Here is a 20904-nt window from a genome sequence, read left to right as displayed (position 1 = left end):
TGTTATGTATTATTTTAATTTTGTCTACTTCTAAGTACACCCACCCATCCATCCATCCACCAACCCACCCACCCACCCATCCATCCATCCAACCATCCATCCTTCCATTCAAACACCCACCCATCCACTATGTACATCCACACATCCATCCATCCACCCATCCATCCATCCATCCACCCATCCATCCATCCATCCACACATCCATCCATCCACCCACCCACCCATCCACCCATCTATCCATCCATCTATCCATCTATCCATCCATCCACCCACCCATCTATCCATCCACCCACCCATCCACTCATCTATCCACCTATCTATCCACCCATCTATCCATCCACCCACCCATCCACTCATCTATCTATCCATCCATCTACATGAATTACCTGTGCTATGTAGAGTCCTTGATGATACCTCGTCTTGAGCGGTTCATTGTCTTGGTAAAACATGTTGTAGGTTGATGCTAGGACAGCATCAACGGCCACCATACCCAAGATAAAGAAGTGACAAGAGCGGGACTCCAAAACCCTTTGGCAGCACATCGGGGCAGGACCACGGCTGTTATTTTCATCCACGATGGTCAATTTCCACGGTGTGTAGGTTCCGTCGTCTTGTAGAACCTGGAATTAAGGTTAACAACTCTTTGAGTACTCATTAGGGCATACACAAGCTTCTGACTGGATGAAAATCAACTTGCATTTTTGTTGGAGTTGTGTTAGAGTGCAGCTCTTTTTAGAATCGGGCCCCCAAAGAACATTCACCCATGTAACTTAACGATCCTGTAGTACTCACAGTTATGTGCATGTACAGTTACTCACAAAATAATGCAAAGCTCCAAACTTGGACATCTTTCTTATTAAAGTTACCTTTGAATCAAAAGACTGAGCAGTGCCACCTCTGGTCCACATCTGCCGGAACTGCACCCTGATCTCAGCAAAGGTCTCGATGATAACAGCTATGTAAAATTTCTATGGAAAGAGATAGAAACAAAAGTAGACATTGTGATTCAAGTGATTCCCCTGAAGATGCTTCAAGAGAGACACACACGCACCACCCACACACTGCACCTAGCACACTGTATATAGTGCACCAAGAATACCACCACAGGATCACCACATCACCTGAAGCACTGGCAGCACAGCCCTCTCCAGGACAGCGTGGGAGAGTACTTCTTCAAGGTTCAAATAAATGATTAAGGCCCATATTCTAAAGTCAGGTTTAACTTAGACTATGGTCCAAGTCTGTGCTAAAATTATGGGGAACCAACAATTCTAACATTTTGTTTATATTGTATATATCTTGTTTACTATTTTTGTTTCCTTTTGCATTCATAATGATAAATATTACTTCAAAATACTTCAGTCATCATTCCCAGACAATTTGGGTGTCACATGAGCTAATAAATTGAAAGTGTACTGTTAGGGATTTGTGCCCTAATCAGCTCTCCATAGTTAGACCACAACTTTAAACCATGGTTTAATTTAGAACCGAGTTCAGAATACGGGCCTAAGTGTTTGGTACAACAAATCAGCTTAAAACACAGAAGTACTGAGCATTTCGACATGTACTCATCAGAGTAAAATCACATGAATGAACAGAACACTTGAAGGAAACAAAACATAGAGCTGAAAAAGACTGTGGATGCTAAATGATGAGCTGTGATTTTAGGCTGAGTAAACAGCTTTTAATCAAATAATTAACATCTTATTACTTTGTTCTAGCATTCTGTTCATTCATGCGATTTTACCTGATGGGTGCTTGCTGAAAAGTTTCAGTATGTCTGTTTCCAAAATTGTGATTCAATGTATCTCATAGAACTGGGAGGCTTTTCACAAGGAATTCAGTCTGGCTAAAATTTGTACCAAAGTGCCATCAAATATTACGTAGCACACAAATTGATACGTAAGAAAGCGCATCTAATCTATGTGATGAATCTGATGAAGCGTTAATTACCACACACAACTGGACATGCATTGAGTGAAACTTTTATTTTAATATATTATTCTTTTTTAATTCAAGTATTTATTTCCATTTTTAATCTATTTTTAATTCAGGTATTTACTATTATGTAAAACATGTCCTGGTAAAAGATGGAAAGATCCATTCAACTACACCTCACTGAATGACTCTTGTCATCTGTCACCCCATGAATTATTCTTTCCATTCCACTCATGAACATTCATTATTGTAAGTTTGTACATAAGACTATGGGAAATTCATCAGGTTTTGGCTAGTCTAGTTTTGGCAGATCATGCAATACGCTCAATTATCACCCGTATCAGACATCTGAGCTGGTCATTTACAAAACCGTACTGCCCTACATTTTCTGAATATCGGGAAGGGTAGGTATATTGTTTGCATTTTCCTCGGTCTCAATGCGCGTGTTTACTTTGCATGTAGAGAGTACGCAAAATATACCTTTGTGTTTTCCCTGGTCTCACATCCGGGCATTTGAGGATGCGTATAAAGAGATACGCTTCATAAGGATCCGCGCACCAACAATATACGTCATAATAAAGACAACGCTGGATCCGAGCGCTTGCAAGTACGTCATAATGGTAAAGTGCAGAGCCTAGACCGATATTAACATGACACAATATAACTCTATTTTTAAAAGAAATATCGCCATTATCATGATTTTTGCTCTAGATATCTGATTTGGATGATAATAAAAATATTGACTAGCTCTTCTTTCAGGGAACATCAAATATATTGCCCTTAAATGACCCATATTGATTCTTTTGCTGGCAATATATTTGATGTTCCCCTCAAGGCCAGTCAATATTATATAAATATTGCACAGGCATATCATGTACTGTAGACCAATAAATGCATCTCTAATGCACGGCATAACTGCCGTGTATAAATACTCACCTTTACAAGCCAGGCCAAGAAGAAGATCATCGTGATGAAGAAGAAGTAGCCCCGCCACGATGGGAAACTGTCAGTCACTTTATACATAATAAAGACCCAGCCTTCCAGAGAGGCACTCTCATACACTGTGAAGATACTTACACCTTCAAGAATAAACCAAAAAAAATATATCATATTGAATCAGGCAAAAAAATATATTTTCACTACCTACAGTAGTACATACAGTAGTGCCTTAAACTGCAACATATTTGATGGTTCTGTGACATTTGCTCTGGTGACAATTACTCTAATGGAAAATCTGCATTCATAAAATGTAACCTCCAAAACAACCTTTAAATAAAGCCAAATCCTCCTCTTTACATGTTTCTGAACCAACAAACTGTTACATTGCAAGCTCTTACCCTATGCCCTCTGAGATATCAAGACCGGAGCATGTGTCGCAGAGGCAATTTTACGGAATCAGGGCACTTGTGAGCATTTAGAGGGTGAAATCGCCCCCCGAGCCCCCTTGGTTTTTTTTCCGTGTATCGAATGATTGAGCATCAGGATACTGGAACTATGAATGCAGCCTGTGAGACAGGGTGCTAAGAAATAAATTTATATTTGTATCACCTTTTCAAGGTATATATAGCCCTAATTAATGAAATAATGAAATCGGCTAAGCTGGAAAGCAATCACACTGAAGATAACCAACACAGATAAGCATAAGTGGGACACTGTATCACTGTCACTTGAAAAAAGATCACACATCTGGCTGGAATTCCATGCTTATTTTAACTATTTTTCAGCAATTACAACTTTTCTTCCAGAATTATAATTTTAATAATAATAATAACAATATGCAACATTTATATCACACTTGTTTCTTAGTGCTGCATACTATTACCTCGGCTTTAGCAGGGTTACCCTGATCAGACACTCGAGCATTCAAGGGATTCCTTCCTACCGGGCACCCATTTACTACACCTGGGTGGAGAGTGGCAAATGCAGATAAATGCTTTGCCAAAGGACGCGAGTGCTTTGGTGGGATTTGAACTCCGAACCTTGTGGTTGAAAGTCCAGAGACTTATCCACTGAGCCACAACAGATAGATTCTGTTCAAAATGATTTTCATATTGTTACTACAGCTGGCATTTAAGTTTAAGAATATAGGATAATTCGGATATGGGACAATCAATGTGAAAACCAGGGGCCTGTTTCATAAAGGACTTGCAACTGTTGTAACTGCCATTATGGCAACTACCATGGAAACCTTGATTGTGATTGGCTGCTGAGCCATGTTACCATGGTAGTTGCCATAATGGCAAAGTTACAACAGTTGCAAGTCCTTTATGAAACGGGCCCCCTGGCTCATGCTGACCTATATGTCTGAAGCTATTGTATCCCTGTACAGCTGGAGTCAGTATGATATTCCTGCATACCATCCCGTTTGGACACTGAGAACCAATCTCTTTCTCTAAATTACAATGCGTGTCTGGAATAGCTAGGTAGTTGACATTTGTACTCCTGCAAGCAAAAAAAAATTGTTGTAGACACGGAATAGAAATGCTTAGTACGTAACAAATCAATATTCATGCACTTGATGGCCCTTACATGAACTACAGGTTAAGTCTACCAAGAGAAACATATGCATTGGGTCATTTGGGTGAATATCATATGTGAGTCAATGTGACTAGCCACACCAAAATCAACAATATGTTGCCAGGGACGGTTCTCTGTAGACAAAATAGTAAATTGGTCTTCAAAAAGCAAAAAAAAATTATGGAAAATTATTTTTAAAAATTTCTAAAATTTAGTTTTCAGATAACCTTGAATTCATATAGTGTGGTCTTACCGACGAGCAGTAAATATAAAACATTTGTACAAGTCTTCAGAAGGTTAGCATATATCCAGGTGCTTTAAGTGATATAATTATTTTCAGGCCAGACTACCCCTATAAAAGAATTCTTACTCGGGACTGTAACTGGTTTGGTTGTCCATTCCCTTAGTTCGGTTGTCCATTTCCTTAATTTGGTGGTCCATTTCCTTGATAGTTTGGTTGTACATTTCCATGTTGACACAATGTGTTGACAGATCACCAAACATCTGAACTCCTAGCATTCCATACAACACCAAGAAAAACACCAAGAAGATGGTGACACTCCATACCTGCTGACCAGATCGCCTGTAGGGAAACGAATCATGTAGATATGGATAAGTAGTCTGCAGGCACAGATCCTGATTGGCATGCAGTCATAGACTGATTAGTCTAGGCGCAGACCCTGATTACCATACAGTCAAACATGAAGATAAGCCTGCAGCACAGACCCTTATTGGCATGTAAAAAACGGATTTCAGTCTGCACTCTGCATGCACAGACCCTCGTTGGCATTTTCATCAACTAGTTGACCTTAAAAGAAGTCTATATTTTTTGCTTTTTGGTTTTCTCATTAAATCACTTTTTCCTTTTGGGAATTAATAAAAAATATAATAAAGCAAAAAGTTTGCAGGAAAAAGGAAATAAAGTCGAGTATTTTGTGTATTGGAGCAAATTGAAAGGGTTATTCCTTATCCTACAACGCAATGCCATTATTTACACAGCCAATGTGAAACTGCCATGTGTACCTTCTCATTACTATATTGTATAGCTTTGGAAAACTAATTTCTTTGTTTTTATTCAAACTTTGGGCAATTTTTCCCCCGAAATGCTCAAAAGTGCCCCGGAAAAAGAAAGAAGAGCTCCTAAAAATCCCAATGCACTGTAATGTTAAAGCTGGGTGGCCTACAAATATTTTTGCCTGCCTCCTAGACAACATAAAACGATGAAAAACAGACTGAAATTTGTCTTCACTTACTTGAAGATTGATTTGACTCTAGCTTTGGGAAGTTTGAACTTGAGATAAACTCTGAAGGATCTGATCATGATGAATGGCCTCGGGGCTCGGAGGATGGTTAATGGTGTGTACTTCTCCACCTTTCCAGCAATTTGGCAGATCTAAGATATTTTTTTATCAATAAGAAAATAATTCATGAGGAAGAGGAAATGAGGAAATAGAAGTACTTATGCAATGTACAAAGGATTTTTAATAAGTGCAGGTCAACATTTCGATATGATCAAAATTATGCGATACTGACAAAATATTTAATATGATAGTCTCATGATGATATGTATGTTGATGTATATTGCAGTAACAAAATATGATAAAATAATATTGTTGATTATGAAACAAGTGAAAAATAAAGTGACTGTAAACACCATCTTCATTTCACCTCATACACTAACATGGGGATTCCCAACTCAATGGGCATTCCTTCACAAAGTCACATGAAATATTATCATGAATTTCTCCCAATATAATCAACATACTTCATTTACACGTCAATATAATTGCAAGAACATGGACAGATATATGCGCTACTCTCATTCATATTGCAACTTTGCCACACAAAGGTCACATACACAGCCGTCAAAATATGACGAGACTCACGTTGAGTCACTCGCAAGCAGCTGCATGTACATTATGCATTATTGAGTCTCCCGTACCCAGCCAAATCCCTAAATCATATCCGGATATGTACCGGTCCCAACATGTTCGGTACAAGAGGGTGAACTGTAAATATCATACCTGTAACAGAATAGAGACCCACAATGAGAGGACCATGGAAGTGTCGAATCGTCCCCAGTTATCTCGAAGGTAGGCATTTTCCCCCTGAAAGGAAAGATAAGAAAAAATGAATAGGCATATATCTACTTTTGTCTGTGTTTAATACACTTAGAAAATAAACTCATTTATTGTTTTGTCCCGTCTTGGGTTGAGTCTGCATACATGTACATAATTATGATGCAGCCTTGTTGCACTCCGCCAAGTTTGTTGAGAAATGTGGGGGTCGCCGAGCAAGCAGGTTACTTATTGGCTTTTGGGAGATTTTGTTTTGAAGGAGTCCAATATAGAGTTGTCTATATTCAATCCATTCAAATACTTAATGGTTTGAGGGAAGAAACTGTATCAACGAGTATCTCTTTTAAGTTTAACTAGTTGGTGTCAAAGTTTGAGGCTATGAATGTTTAACAATATTCTTTTTAAATCATTATAACCATCATGATTGAATTCCCACATCTTGGAAATGATCAAAGCTTTCAATAGGATCAAGCATATTCAGCTATGGCATGCATTAGGCAAGCAAAAATGAGTAGGTGAACAATGAATTAATTGTTTCTAAATATGATCGATCAGTCTTGAATTCTCGAATACATGTACACCCATAAAAAAAATCATACAATATTGGAAGCGAAGTGTTTGGTTGTGGATTTTGAAAAAAAAAACGAGTCAGCCTCTTATCGGGTGGGTCTAATGAGTACAATAAATTTCTATATTTTTGGCAATTATGTTTGTCTTTGAATTTACAAAATATTTTGGTTGTATGAAAATGGTTGAATTATCAGACAATTCCATTACAGAGTTGACATACAGGTATATTCTACACCAAAACTTTTTACATAATTTTGGGGAAAAAACATATCCCCCCCGAACCATGTTATGAACAATACATGTACTTACAAAGATTACTCCTCTGGTGGTCATCTTGGCAATCATTTCTGCGAAGAATAGGAGGGTGACGACAGAGTCAACGACCAGCGTCATGTACTCCATGAACCTCATCACCTCGAAGGTCTTTGGCGTGTTGAAGCAGAGTGAGATGAAACTGACCATGGCAGCCCCTCTGAGCAGCTTCCGAACCCATGGCTGATTCACCCATTGGATCTTGGCATTGTCAGTGATGTTTTCGTCCGCACCATAGTCGGCGATGGCTATGTCATCGCCAAGTCGCGTCGTACTCTGTTTTCTTTTTTTCAGCACCATGGTGAGAGTCTCAGGTGGAGTCTATCAAATTCTCTCCTCAATGCAAATTCTGTACAACTACAGACTACTGCGGAAGACGTAGGCACTCTTCTGGTGTTAATGTACAGCCACTTTTATTGTGTCTATTACATGATCATCCTGCAACATAAGAGAAAATTTTCAGATTTTTCAACATTTTGTATTTTCATTCCCAACAGAACAAAACAATATGTTAGTCATTACAATGACATTTGCATCCAGATAAAGGCTTATGTATGAAATCATTTTGGCCATCAGTAAACAAAAGAAAATATAAAAGCCAACAAGGTTTAGCGCTAATCAGAACCGCAATGCGTTATGAAAAGATGCTAACTGATAGCTCAAAAAAATCCTGAAAACCCAGGCCGGGGGTCCAGGGGCCCGCCCAGGGCCCCTGGCGGGGTCAAGGGCGAAGCCCCCTGAAGCTGGAACGTTTTCTTATTCTTTAGAGGGCTGAAATCATTAATCTACAGTAGTACATAACAAATAATTAATGACATAATAAACTTCATATCATAGGCAAGAAAGGTGCTCAAAAAAAAAAATCATGTAACCCGTACTCATTACGGTACGGGTTAACCTGCTGCGGGTTAATATGCTGCGGCCAATGGGTGCGACTCGGGACGGGTGTATGTAGCAGCTGGGCCTGGGGTGCCCTTTTTCACTCACTGTACTCATCAACAAGACAATCCTATACTATTGAAAATCCATAAATCACAATTTCTATCAAAATGATGGATAGTTCACACATATGAATTGATGAATACGCACCAGAGAACACATATTTCATGGTAGCAAAAAGGTTTTCAGCTGAAATCCCGCGGCAGACAACCAATCACTCACGCAGCAGCAGGCAATTGCAGCCACACCGGGCCGTGCTTCGAGCGGTTCTACCGGGCGATCGCCCGACTGGGATAGCGCTGACACCCGTATCCCTGCAGGGTATAGGGCGGCGTTTGCAACTGCTACAATGTATTGCTCGCGCGTACCGTGCAAGTACAGTACCAGCTAAACTTCATGCTGCGCACAACGCTAATAATTTTCCGTCTGCGCAAATTGGCCATCCAAAATTGAAATTGCGCTCTCTGTAGCGAACTCCGTGACAAGATTTGGAGGGGAAATTTTTACGGATTTCACTTTGACAATCGATTTTTTTTCCCGGAATATTTTTCAGCAAAGGAAAAAATCCGGAATTCCGGAAAAATCCGGAAAATTAGCAACTCTGGTTATGGGATCAAAAAGGCAAACAAGCTAGCTCTGCACACCGCAGACAGTCCAGTGCGCGGAGCTAGCTTGTTTGCCCCCTTTTCAATCCCATAACGCACTGCGGTTCTGATTAGCAATAAACCTTAATATCTGTGGACATCATCATCATCTGTGAAAGCAAAGGCCACCAGGTTGGTGAAATAGAGGGAAGGATCCACTAAAAAGCAAATGCTTATTATAGTTTGTGGACCCCTCATATATTTGCCTACAAAGACTGGGTCTGGGAAAACACACAATAGAGACCACAAGAACAAAATGCATTCAACAAAAACAAAAGGAAAGGAAAAGAAAAACAAACATGAAACGACAATGATACTGCAATTGAAGCAGTGTTACTAATATGTGATCTGCCATCCATTCACCTACAATATAAGACACTGAGTCACGCACTTGTATACAGCAATATATTTGACCCCCTCCCCCCCCCCCCTTTCTTTGACTTTGATTCTCTCACTAAAAATGTCCACACATATCAAGTTCCCGTGCCGTACTTGCATAGATGAGTTAGAATTTAATCAATTTTTACATGCATTTCAAATCTTAGACTGTGCTTCATTTTTTAAGCTCCATAAAATCAAGATTCATTTGGCAACTTGTAAAGACAGAGACAATCTGCAGAGCTGTGGCAGTTCACACACAACACACAGTCATACTCATATACGAAACCTCACTCGTCAGATGGAATGCAAATCCCTGCAACCCCATACTGAGCTATGCACTGCAAATAGCCCACCACACACGATAGCAATGAAGTGGAATTCGAGTTATGCTCACAAATACACACACCACTGATCCGCGCTCACACAGTTCACCGACACACACACAGCGGCAACTCCTATACAGCGTAGCGCTAGCGCAGCCGCTACGTTTTCTCCTCATCCGACTAAAAATAATGAAATATGTAATCCTATTTTCGGTCATATGCACACGCATTTTCATTTATAAATATCACCAAATGGTGTACAAGCTATTGATTATCGAAAAAATGCAACATAGTAACCTGTTTTTGTGAGAAACGCTGCAGAATCTCTCCGAAGAGAGGAATCTCTCCGAGTCAGTCGTCAGTATGTCGCCATTATGTCGCCATTTTCAGCTGTGTGAATGGTTCATTTAGTGAAATAGGGATGTATTTTTCATAGTAATTTTTACATCTTTATACTTAAAACATAACATTAAAAATTATGCTAGAAAAGCAGCAAAAATATGATTACTCATATCATAGAGGAATTTATTTTTAATAATATTGCTGCATGAGTGTATGCAATTTGATTTAAAATTTTCTTTTTCAACACGACTACTACCCTTATAAAATATGGACTAGTCCATTAATACCATACGATCCCATGCATTTGAGTAATTATTCTACATCTACTGTAGATGAAAAAAAAAAACTCTTGCAGTATTAACATGGGGTGTCTTGTTATTGTGATTATTTTTCGCTGACAAGTTTGTTCCAAGCCAATCAGTAGCGTATAACACAAGTCAATAAAATCCATAGAGAGTTAAATACGTATATAACTCTATGATAAAATCACAGACAAAATGTTTTGTGAAATGCTTCTCGTTTCTTGCCTATTTATAAAAATGTTTCTCAAACTGCCGTCTCTCCTCTCTACCGACTTTCTTTTTGGTTGAATGATGCATGTAACCATCTCTTTACTAATAAGTAATAGGCCTAATCATATTCTACAAAGTTATTGACCCTCAAATTCTTTCAACATGTAAAAGATTATACAAATACATTTTTAAATAGAATTTCTTTTGAATGTGAATAAAAATTATATCGTATCTAAATTAAAGGCCAAATAATGACAGCAAGTTTCGCAGCAGAATTACATTTTTTCTTCTCTTCATTTTTCCTCCTTTTAATTTATGCAATTCAGTACCAATATTTCTTGATTTTTTCTCTCCCTTGAATACTCCTTCATTGTACAGGCATAGTTATTCTAATGTATTTTCTATTTAGTCTTGGCTCTGAATATGTTGTTTTGTTTCCTTTGATCCAGTGGGGCAACGAATGATCCGGTCCGAGCAGGGGGGTGATAAAAAATAAAACAGAAGTGTGCCCCCCCCCCTTCGAAATTGAAGACCTTTTTTTCTTTTTTTCTTTTTTTTTTGCTTGGTCAAATTTTTCCTCGGCAAATATAACTCATTATAATCTTGCTCACGTACGTAATGTAGCGAAATGACCTTTGCAATAAACTTAAAGGACAAGTCCAACCTAACAGAAAGTTGATTAAGAAAATAAAAGAGCCGGGGAAAAAACGAGCGTTACAATGGAAATTTTTATCCAAATCGGATGTTAAATAAGAATTTTATGACATTTCAAGGTTTTGCTTCTTTTCACAAAAGAGTTATCATGGTTTTGTTCATTTTCTGGTCGGTATGCAAATCATGGCATTATCCGCTCACTATTTATTTTGCATTTTATTGTAAGGTAATATTTTGTTTCCTCATTGTCATACGAAACAAAGTTTTATTCTTCAATAAACACAGGGGTGCATCCAAATTTTAGGGGGGGGGGCATTTTGTACAGGACTCTAATTTGGCAAGCAAACAAAAGGCCTAACTTCCAAATCGAAGTCATTTTCTTTCAGGAAAAAATTTGACAAGCAAAGAATAAATAAATAAAAAGTCCTTACTTGAGTATGTGTGACAAATTCCACATTTTGTCGTTCAATCAAGTTGTTTCTTATTGTCAAATCTGGAAAAGGAAATATTATATAATTCAAATAATAAAGAAACAAAAGATATAGTGAGTAATTATATAGGACATCATCGACTATTTTATTTTGATGAATTGTGCATACCAGAGACCGCGGAACCGGGGGACGTCTGCCACCCCCCCCCCCTCAACATCCCACCACTTTCTTCCAAAACCATGTCCAAAAACGTCAAAGTCAAAGTGACAATCTGACTGTCATTTTTTTTGCATAGTCAGCCCACCCCCACTTTCAAAACCACTCCGTGGCCCTTGCATACAACTATTTTGAGAAAATAAACAAAACTTTAAAATGTCATAACTTTCTTATTTTAGATCCGAATTTGATGAAATTTTCGCCGTAATGCTTGTTTGATTTTTCTCTGTTGATTCAAATCAACATTTTCCTTGGGTATATAGACTTGACCTGTAAATTTATCATGGCCAAATTCAGAGGCACCTATCAATAAGTCTATGCGACTTAGAGAAATTTTGCGCTTATAGAACAAATAGTTGGGCTAATAATATGCACTTTAAAAGCATTTGAGGATGAATCTATGCATTAACCATGTAAAAAGTGGTATTTTGATTATTAAAAAAAATATAATATCTGTCATTAAAATGTAAGAGGGATAATTGTAAAGGTAAAGACCTCCCCCACTCCGAAAAAATGAGGAGGATATATGATATCCCCATGGACACCCCCTCCAGACACACACACATATATCGCTAGTGTGAAGTGCGAGGTGAAAATTTTATGTTCCGACCACTGGCGGATCCAGGGGCGGGGGCACAGCCGGCCCGTGCCTCCCATTTTGAGAGGCACAGTTAAAATTTGTGATGTGAAATTGCCGTTGAAAGTGTCCCCCCCCCCCTTCGAAAGTGAAGACTTTCTTTTTTTTTTTGCTTTCAACAATTTTCGTGGACGAAATCCCCTTAATTTTTGGTTCAAACACTTTTTTTTGCTTGTCAAAATTTTCCTCGGGAAAGTGTGCCCCCTTCCCCCCCCCCTTTGAAAATTCTTGGAACCGCCCCCGGTTCCAACCCTTTTTAGATTCAGGCCTGTATTCAAAATGCGACGATTGATATAATTTTTGTAATATAAAAAAGATGTGTTTCTTACATATAGGCTTAAATGATGCTATATAGCGCGAAGCGCGATCGGATTTTTTTAATATTCCCACCCGATGTTTAAACACGTTTTTGATAAAGAAGAAGATGTGGTTATTTCTATTTTTTAAGATTTAGACATAAAAAAGGAAGCATTTTTTATATAAACTTTATGAAGACATGAAAATGTATCCTCCTATCAAAAATGCGAGCACAAAGCACAAGCTGAAATTTTGCTTATATTCAGATCTGAAAACAACATTTTGAGCACGTTTTTTTAAATAAAGAACAAGCATTTTATCTCAATAAACAATTATTGATGCGAGCACAAAGCACGAGCTGTAATTGTTGATATACTAACACGACAGGGAACCTTTCAAGTATTGTCACGTATATAGGGAATGTCAAAAGGGTAAAGTATCTTACTCAACTCAATGATGCGATTAAGATCAAAGAATTAACGGCGGGCCGCGGCGGTCTGTTTCATTAAACTTGTCATAATAACAGTTTGAAATAACAGTTTAAAGCTACCAGAATCATTCATTGTTATTGGATTATAGTTAACATGGTATATTGTTTTTTTAGTCGTTATTATAACAATATAAAATAGGACCCAAGACATTATAAGCATTCATCTTTTGTAATCATGAACAGGACATGCATCCAACTAATTAATGCGAATGCAAAGCGGAACTGAAAATGTTTGATATAGCCTACTGACCCGAAAAAAAGGACACTTCAAGAACTGTTTGTGAGAATCCACGAAGAAAATGTACAATTAACTGATAAAAATAATGAGAGCGCGTAGCGCGAGATGGAAGGCTTTTGATATTTAGCACTTTTTTAAAATCATGAACATGATACTTTTCGGTAAAATAAAATGGCGTGCAGAATGATTTTATTTCATTGACTAAGCGCTGGTCTTCCGATGGGGGCACTTGGGGACAATAACCTCCCCCCAAAACAAAAAATCACGACCAAGGAAAAAGGGAGAAGGGGAAGAACAGGGAATGAAAAAAAGACGATTTTTAATATATAAAAATCTATCACATATTAATAATTTTGCATTAACTATGTAAAAATTTTGCTCGCTCGCATCGCTCACTCGCAACTTGTAAGAAATTTTGCCCAATACGCCATATCTGGCCCCTCAAACTTGTTTTCTCATATCACTATCCTACCTTTAAGAGCAGATTACCAAACTCCACATGAGCGCAAAGCTGGAGCGAAATTTTTGTCTTTCTTTATATTGACCTGAAAGATTTTTTTATTTACCAATAATTATTACCTTCCCTTTTTTCATTTAGTATCTTCTTCCTCTTATCTTTCTTAATCTTTCACCTTCCTTTTCTCCTTTTGTTCCCTTTCCCTTTTCTCTTTTTTTGTTGGTCTACCACTAAAAAGGAGCAGCTACTTCCGCCCCTGTAGATTGTGAATTGATAATAATTCCTATTCACTCATTATTTTCCCTTCTTTTTTTCTAGTCGAAAACTAAATTTATGTTTTATCAAAAGGTATCCCGTGCGCGCACATCATCCATTGTGTTGTGACGTGAGCATAAAGTGTTGCGCATTAGTCCCATGCGCGCGCAAAATTTGGAAGCGCAATATAAGATTCCATGACAACCGAAAAACAAACTTTGTTGTAATTGTATGTATATTTCATAATTCAAAAGTCCGTTAGACTTCCTTTTCAAATCTCGTTCTCAAATAATCTTTATGCATTTCATATCACATTTTGTTATGAGGGATGTCAACTTATTCATTGGATCTGTTGACGTCACTGAATGAACTCGGCTTAATCATAACAAACGTAAGGTCTTTGGCAAGCATGGATGCATCCCAAGATAAAAGTGGAGCGGCCAAGGGAGAAAGAGACAAGGCCAAAAAACCTCAAAAGAAGCAACAAGTAGCAGGTGTCAACACCCGCGACCGTGACGAGCAACAAACCAAGAGCTACAATCGAGGCCAGACTAATCTACGATATGGAAGAGAGGACCAAGTCAACTCTCGACCAGCCCCCCATTATCTCGCAAAAGCTTCGTATGGAAGCAATTCACCCTTTGGAGTTCGGCATCGCTCCGTGTTTGGGAACAAGTCATCGACGCCAGGAAAGAAAAGAAATAAGAAGAGCGTCGGTCATGCGCCTGACCTGATGAACTCTACCGTTAATCCCCCGACATCGGCCAGTGTTGCTCTCTCCGATGATGTAGACGAAGTGGACATTGATGAGGACAATGATTCACAAACATTCGACGTCGACTGTTTACCATACAACGATGTTCCAGAGACTGCCGAGGTAGGCTCAGAGTTAGAGTGGAATGACGAAGTAACGGAGAGGGTCCCGGGAAGAGCCTCGGACATCGACCCACCACGAAGTGGTTTCGCAGGACGATCAAGGCGCACAGTATCACCTTATCCTTACAGGCTCAAGCTGAAGAAACAGAATCACGATGAATGGGCCATCGACGAGGCATTCGATTGGGACGAAGGAAGTTTCTTTGATGATGCTGCAAGAGCATCACCGGCCCAAAGATTCACCGAGCTCAATTCGAAAAGTAACAATTACAAAGAAGAAAACCCAAATTTTCGATGGCACGCAAATGAATCCATGGAAGGCCGTTTAGATGATCTTAAGCTTCAGGACGGAAGAAGTGATAGGGATGGTGATCAACGCAACAGCCACTTGAAACCTTGCCTCAAGAAGAAGACGAACGACGACCAGCGTCACGCCAGAAACGTGTCTTGGAATGACGACAACAATGATTTCGACACTACCGCTGACAACGACCTCGACGCGGAAGGTGACGATGGGTCCGATGAGGTGGAAGAAAATGGGCCGTCTCATGCTTTGGCTGAAGAACGAACTGAAGATATTCCAGACGTTTCTTTGCTGCAAACGGAAGCACCATTAGCCCGTCAAGGATCGACTGAGAAACTTTCCGCGATGAAGACCCCGACAAACTCTGCCAATGAAGGAGTTAGTTGTGTAAATACGAAGGAAGGGATCGCCAAAGCAGAAAGCCATAGCCACTTTGTGATAGATGATGGTGACACTGATGGACTCAGCAAGCCGAATCCTAAAGGAGAAAGGAGCAGCGACATTTCGAAGTGTCTTTCAACAAGTAAAGGTTTGGATCGATATCAGGATTCATTCATTGATAAATTATTTATTTAGATCTATCTATCTATTCATTTATTTATTCATTTATTTATTTTATACTGCTGTAAACTGCTTTCCAAAGGCGCCCTGCAGTTTAACAAGTAACTCTACATCAATAGCAAAACTATGTAACAAAACAATAAAGTAAAAACAGATCATATATACATATAGAATGAATCAATAAGTATCATTACATCAAGTTATTCAGTGTATCAGTGTATGACAATCAGAATCTTAATGATTTACAGTGTTTGATTTTTTTTTGTAATGCATGGAGGGACGTGCATTTTTGTATATCACAAGGGAGCGAATTAAATAAGACGGCAGCAACATATTCAAAAGATATTCTTTTATAATCTGTCCTAGGGCAGGGTATTTGAAGGGGACATTGTTCAAAATATCGTGTTTCATAAGTTACTTCACGTTTGCAGATAAGTGGTCCCAGATAGGCTGGTGCTAAATCGTTTGTATTTTGAAAGCAAGAACACAAAATTGATATTTGATACGTTCATCCACTGTTTGCCATTTGAGTGCAGACGACAATTCGTGTTGACGAGTAAGATAGTCCTTGTTCAAAATTATTCGGGCATATCTGCAGTTTTTTAATCTCATTTTTTTCATAATAAATATATCTAGATCCAAAAAATAAATACTTCCAAACAAAACTCACTTTTGGAATCGTGTGTGAAATTTTGAAAACTTTACAAAAGATCGGAATTGCATGCTTCCATCCCGGTGACAAAACAGAAGAGTAATGCAGTTGGCCCATAACCTAAAAAATAGGTATCTCATTTGAAAATACGGGAATAATGATATTTTTCCCTTGGGTTTAGATACAAGCTCCCCACAGAACTTTTTTTGGGGGGTACATTTATATACAATGTTTTAATTGTTTGTCCCACTCAAACGTGAAATTTGCATATTTTGAGCAGCTTAAAAATAGTTTTACAAAACGAGTGTGATTTATCAATCATGATAATAATCAATTTATTATAAATTATAGATATTTTCTCGTTCCTTTTTTTTGGGGGGGAGGTTACGTCCTATCAGTGCAGGGGCCTGTTGCAGAAAGAGTTGCAATTAAACGCAAGTCAAACTATCAAGCGCAAGTCCCGAATGCGCGCTGTTGATTGGTTGAAAATCAAGTTACGCATGATTTTTAGAGTTGCGTTTGATTGCAACTCTTTCTGCAACGGGCCCCAGGTATTAATATTAATTTGAGAAAAATAACTTGCGCAAATGACGTTTGTCACGAAGAGCACATAATTTATGCACAATGGCTAATATAAGAAGAAAATCAGTATTTCCGCGCAAACCGATTTCTGCTAGCTTTACATAAAAGGCAATGAGCGTTATGTTAACAATCATACTTCGATCCTTCTGATAAAAGAGACCGATATTATTTTCCCCATGTTGTAAATATTTCAATTGCCAAGAAGTTTTCAAAGTGATTTTTTATTGATACGCACTGAATATGATTTTATAGGCAGGAAAGGGAATATCGATAGTTCATTGTTTCAACGGACAATGAACCAACGAAAGGCAATAGTCATGTCGGTTGCTGGATTGGGGAATATGAAGGCCCCTCGGTATTTGGCGCTATTTTTGTCTTGTCTGCAGAGCAGAGCGAGAATAAATGAGAGGCGCCGCTTATTCGACGGCGGAAGCAGCGCCGTCGTCATCATTGAAAATTTTAAACATGGACAAATGTTCATAACTTAGAAAGCATATGAACCTAATTCATAAAACGTGGGCATAATCAAGTATCACTGAACATCCTGCCTGAATTTCAGGTCACATTGCCAAGGTCATGGGCATTTAGGGTCAATGAACTTAAACCACGTTTTGGGATTCAACATGGAAATCTTAACTAAGGCTAAGTTTTTGAAATGTTATCTTATCTTTGAAAGTATATGGATCTAATTCATAAAACTTAGTCAAAGATTAACAAGTATCACTGGTCGGCTTTCATACGTTTCAGGTCACATGATTAAGACTAGAGTATGATACAGAATTTCATCAGAATCGGATGTAAATTGACTGAAAAAAGTTGTGACAATTCGAAGTTTTACTTATTTTCACATAGCGGGCTTATTATGCACAAGACAATATGCAAATCAGAGTTTATGACGTCAGTTCCACAATTTACTTGAAATATGGTGTGTGTGGTGTTTTTTCATTATTATGTGAACAAAGATTTATTACTCCTGAACATACGGAATTATCATTGTTGACACCTTTCATCATTCAATTATGAGGGTCAAATTTTAAAACCTGTAAAAATTTAAATATTGACCAGATTCTTCCACTAAACATTTTTTTTTAATTTTGCCTGTTTTTCATATTTTTTTCAACTTTTATTATTATCTCTAGTTTCCCCAGGCAGCCATCGTCCAGGCAGTCTGGTCAAGGAATGGACCGATGATGCGATCTCGAAGCTGACCAACGACGAGAAATCGCGCTTGATCGAAGAGCAAGAACAACTTCAGATCGGGCGGTACGACGATCCCCACCTCAGCCGGGCGGACCGCATCAAACTCCTGTGGGAGGATTGCGCCAGGAAAGAAAGACTTCTCCATAAACTGCGACCCAACGTAACATCTGCAACAAGCCTGCACGGAGGCCACCCATGCGCCGTTGTCACTCCCAATGTGAACAGATACAGTCTTTACAACTATTGAATATTTTGGATAAATGTGAACTGGTCGATGGCATCGGTGTTGACATTGAATATACATTAATTTAAGCAAAACCAACCTTCTGGCTAAAAAAAATGAGGGTTAGAAGCTGATAGCTCAAATGGGAAGAAGAGATACGAGAAGAGATGTGACAAGTGACATATTGACAGAGGAGAGAGAGAAAGGAGGGGGGAAGAAAGATAAATGTATAGTTCAACTGTGACTGTTGCAATAGCTTTGATATTTTAAACAGAAATTCCATTGTGTGAAAGAAATCGAAGTATCCAAATTTCATATTGAAAATCTTCAGAACCTACTTGTCGAAATTTGGGTAAATTTTTTTTTTTGAGGATGATCAAATTCATTTATTTTCATCCAGTTAAAGTGGGTGAAAATTAGAAAAAAAGTAAATGTAAATTATGGTTACACATACAATTTCTTGTACATATGAAATAGAACTAATTAAAACTACATTTCATTTCTTTTGTGTCTTTTCATTAATCAGTTAGCCAAGTTACTTTCATCAGAAAGTTAGGACAGCAATCTATGAAGAGATTTATCCTAAATTTCCACTGAATCCTGTGATAAGCTATTGAAAATTCTTGCATTTGATTGGCGAAAATCACTGACTAGTCTCTTCATAAAAAAGTCTCCCCTTGTCTATGTTCTGAGGGATAAATGATACACTGTAAAAAAGCTGTTTGAAATTATTAGTATGTCTGTCACTCCAACAATTCTTGTTTAAAGTTTTAAACAAGTTGTTAAAAGTTTGAAAAAAGTTTAGAATGATAAACTTAAACAATGTGCTTAAAACTTAGAACAGCATATTTAGTGTAATGTGGAGGAGTAGGTCATGATGGCACATTGCTTTCCTCATGTAAATGTAAGTCTATATAAATAACATTTTGTATTAAAGAATATTTATTAGTATTAGCTAAACTTTATGTGTAAAATGTTTATTTTATATATTTCAATGTATAAGAAGGTAATTTGCTTTTTGTATAATTCAATAAGAAAATATGTTAACATATTAGAATCCTATGTCTTGCATTTCGTCAAATAAAGGCAATATACCTAATTTCCGCTCTTGTCATTTGAGAATATTTTATTTCGTCTTTAAATATTATTTACAAGAATCTCATCATCCTCTCCAATCATAAATTCATATATTATGTATATTGACTCCAATCATCAAAACTGAAACATTCATACACAATATTCTCATATGAGTGAGATTATTACATTGATAAATGCAGTGATTCCCTTAATATCCCTTAAAAAAAATCTTCATAAGCACTCTTTGAATGTCAAAGGTCAATTGGTGCCAACATTATCAAATACAACTATACCATGGAAATGCGTGTACAGTCTCTGAAGAAAATGTTTGTACATTTTATAAGGAAACTAGATAACAGAGCAATTAATGTGTGAACACTTGATGCTTGGATTGGACTAATATACAACAATGAAAGAATTTAAATAAAATGTTGCAATTATACACGATTCCATAAATCAAACACAACTTGACTTTCAAACAATGGAATGCACGTTTTAGGGACTTGCACTTGATTTTTTAATTTGCATTTAAACACATGAAAACTAAAGAGTTCATGTGACCCACTGTTCTCTTGGAAAGAAATTCATACTTACTACATTTACAGGCTGTATTGGCTGCATGTCTCTCGGAAAATAAAATTTAATCTGATATTAGAGTTCTCTGGGCAACCGATCCAGGCCCGGTTTAATCGACTGCCTGTGCCCCGTCTTACAAATAATTACAATTGATCCGCTCAACCGCTCAACCTATGGAAATCCAGCAATGTCAACATTTAAAATGCATGTTTGTTCAAAATATTTTCCAGATATGAGCAATACTCGAACATTCATCGCTTTCTTGAATGTCAGTGTGCTTCTTTTTGTTTGCAAAGGTCATTACTAATTTCTTAATTAATAGCAATCATTTTAGGAGTCCCATTAAGCACAGTAGAGTATATACTCTATGGAATAGCTTCTGCGCTCTATAAATTTATATATTATATAATAATATATATACATATATATAATAATTATATATTAATAACAATCATTTTAGGAGTCCCATAAAGCGCAGTAGAGTATATACTTTATGGAATAGTTTCTGTGCTCTATAAACGTATAGTAAATAGTGGTAGTAAAATACGAGCTGTGATTGGCTGGATTGGTACCACGTGACCTCCCTTCAAAAAGTTATATTGTACATATGTACAATATAACT

At 37.7% G+C, this 20904-nt stretch overlaps 1 protein-coding gene across 1 annotated transcript in view; it reads right to left on the bottom strand.

The window, feature by feature from the left end:
• The window catches only part of LOC121429575 (sodium leak channel non-selective protein-like), a 64031-nt gene extending 53941 nt beyond the window's left edge, over nt 1-10090 (bottom strand). Inside the window, exons 1-9 of the mRNA XM_041626669.1 lie at nt 10000-10090; nt 7413-7853; nt 6480-6563; nt 5709-5848; nt 4826-5038; nt 4235-4380; nt 2875-3017; nt 867-968; nt 387-620 (exon numbers count right to left, since the gene is read on the bottom strand). Coding sequence (XP_041482603.1) covers nt 387-620; nt 867-968; nt 2875-3017; nt 4235-4380; nt 4826-5038; nt 5709-5848; nt 6480-6563; nt 7413-7715 — 1365 coding nt within the window. The 5' untranslated portion in view covers nt 7716-7853; nt 10000-10090. The remainder of the gene's footprint in view (nt 1-386; nt 621-866; nt 969-2874; nt 3018-4234; nt 4381-4825; nt 5039-5708; nt 5849-6479; nt 6564-7412; nt 7854-9999) is intronic.
• Between the last annotated feature and the right edge of the window lie 10814 nt (nt 10091-20904).

Source organism: Lytechinus variegatus, chromosome 16, assembly GCF_018143015.1.
Source record: "Lytechinus variegatus isolate NC3 chromosome 16, Lvar_3.0, whole genome shotgun sequence".
NCBI lineage: Eukaryota > Metazoa > Echinodermata > Echinoidea > Temnopleuroida > Toxopneustidae > Lytechinus > Lytechinus variegatus.
Note: the sequence above shows the minus strand (reverse complement) of the source record. Positions and strands in the feature narration are given on the sequence as shown.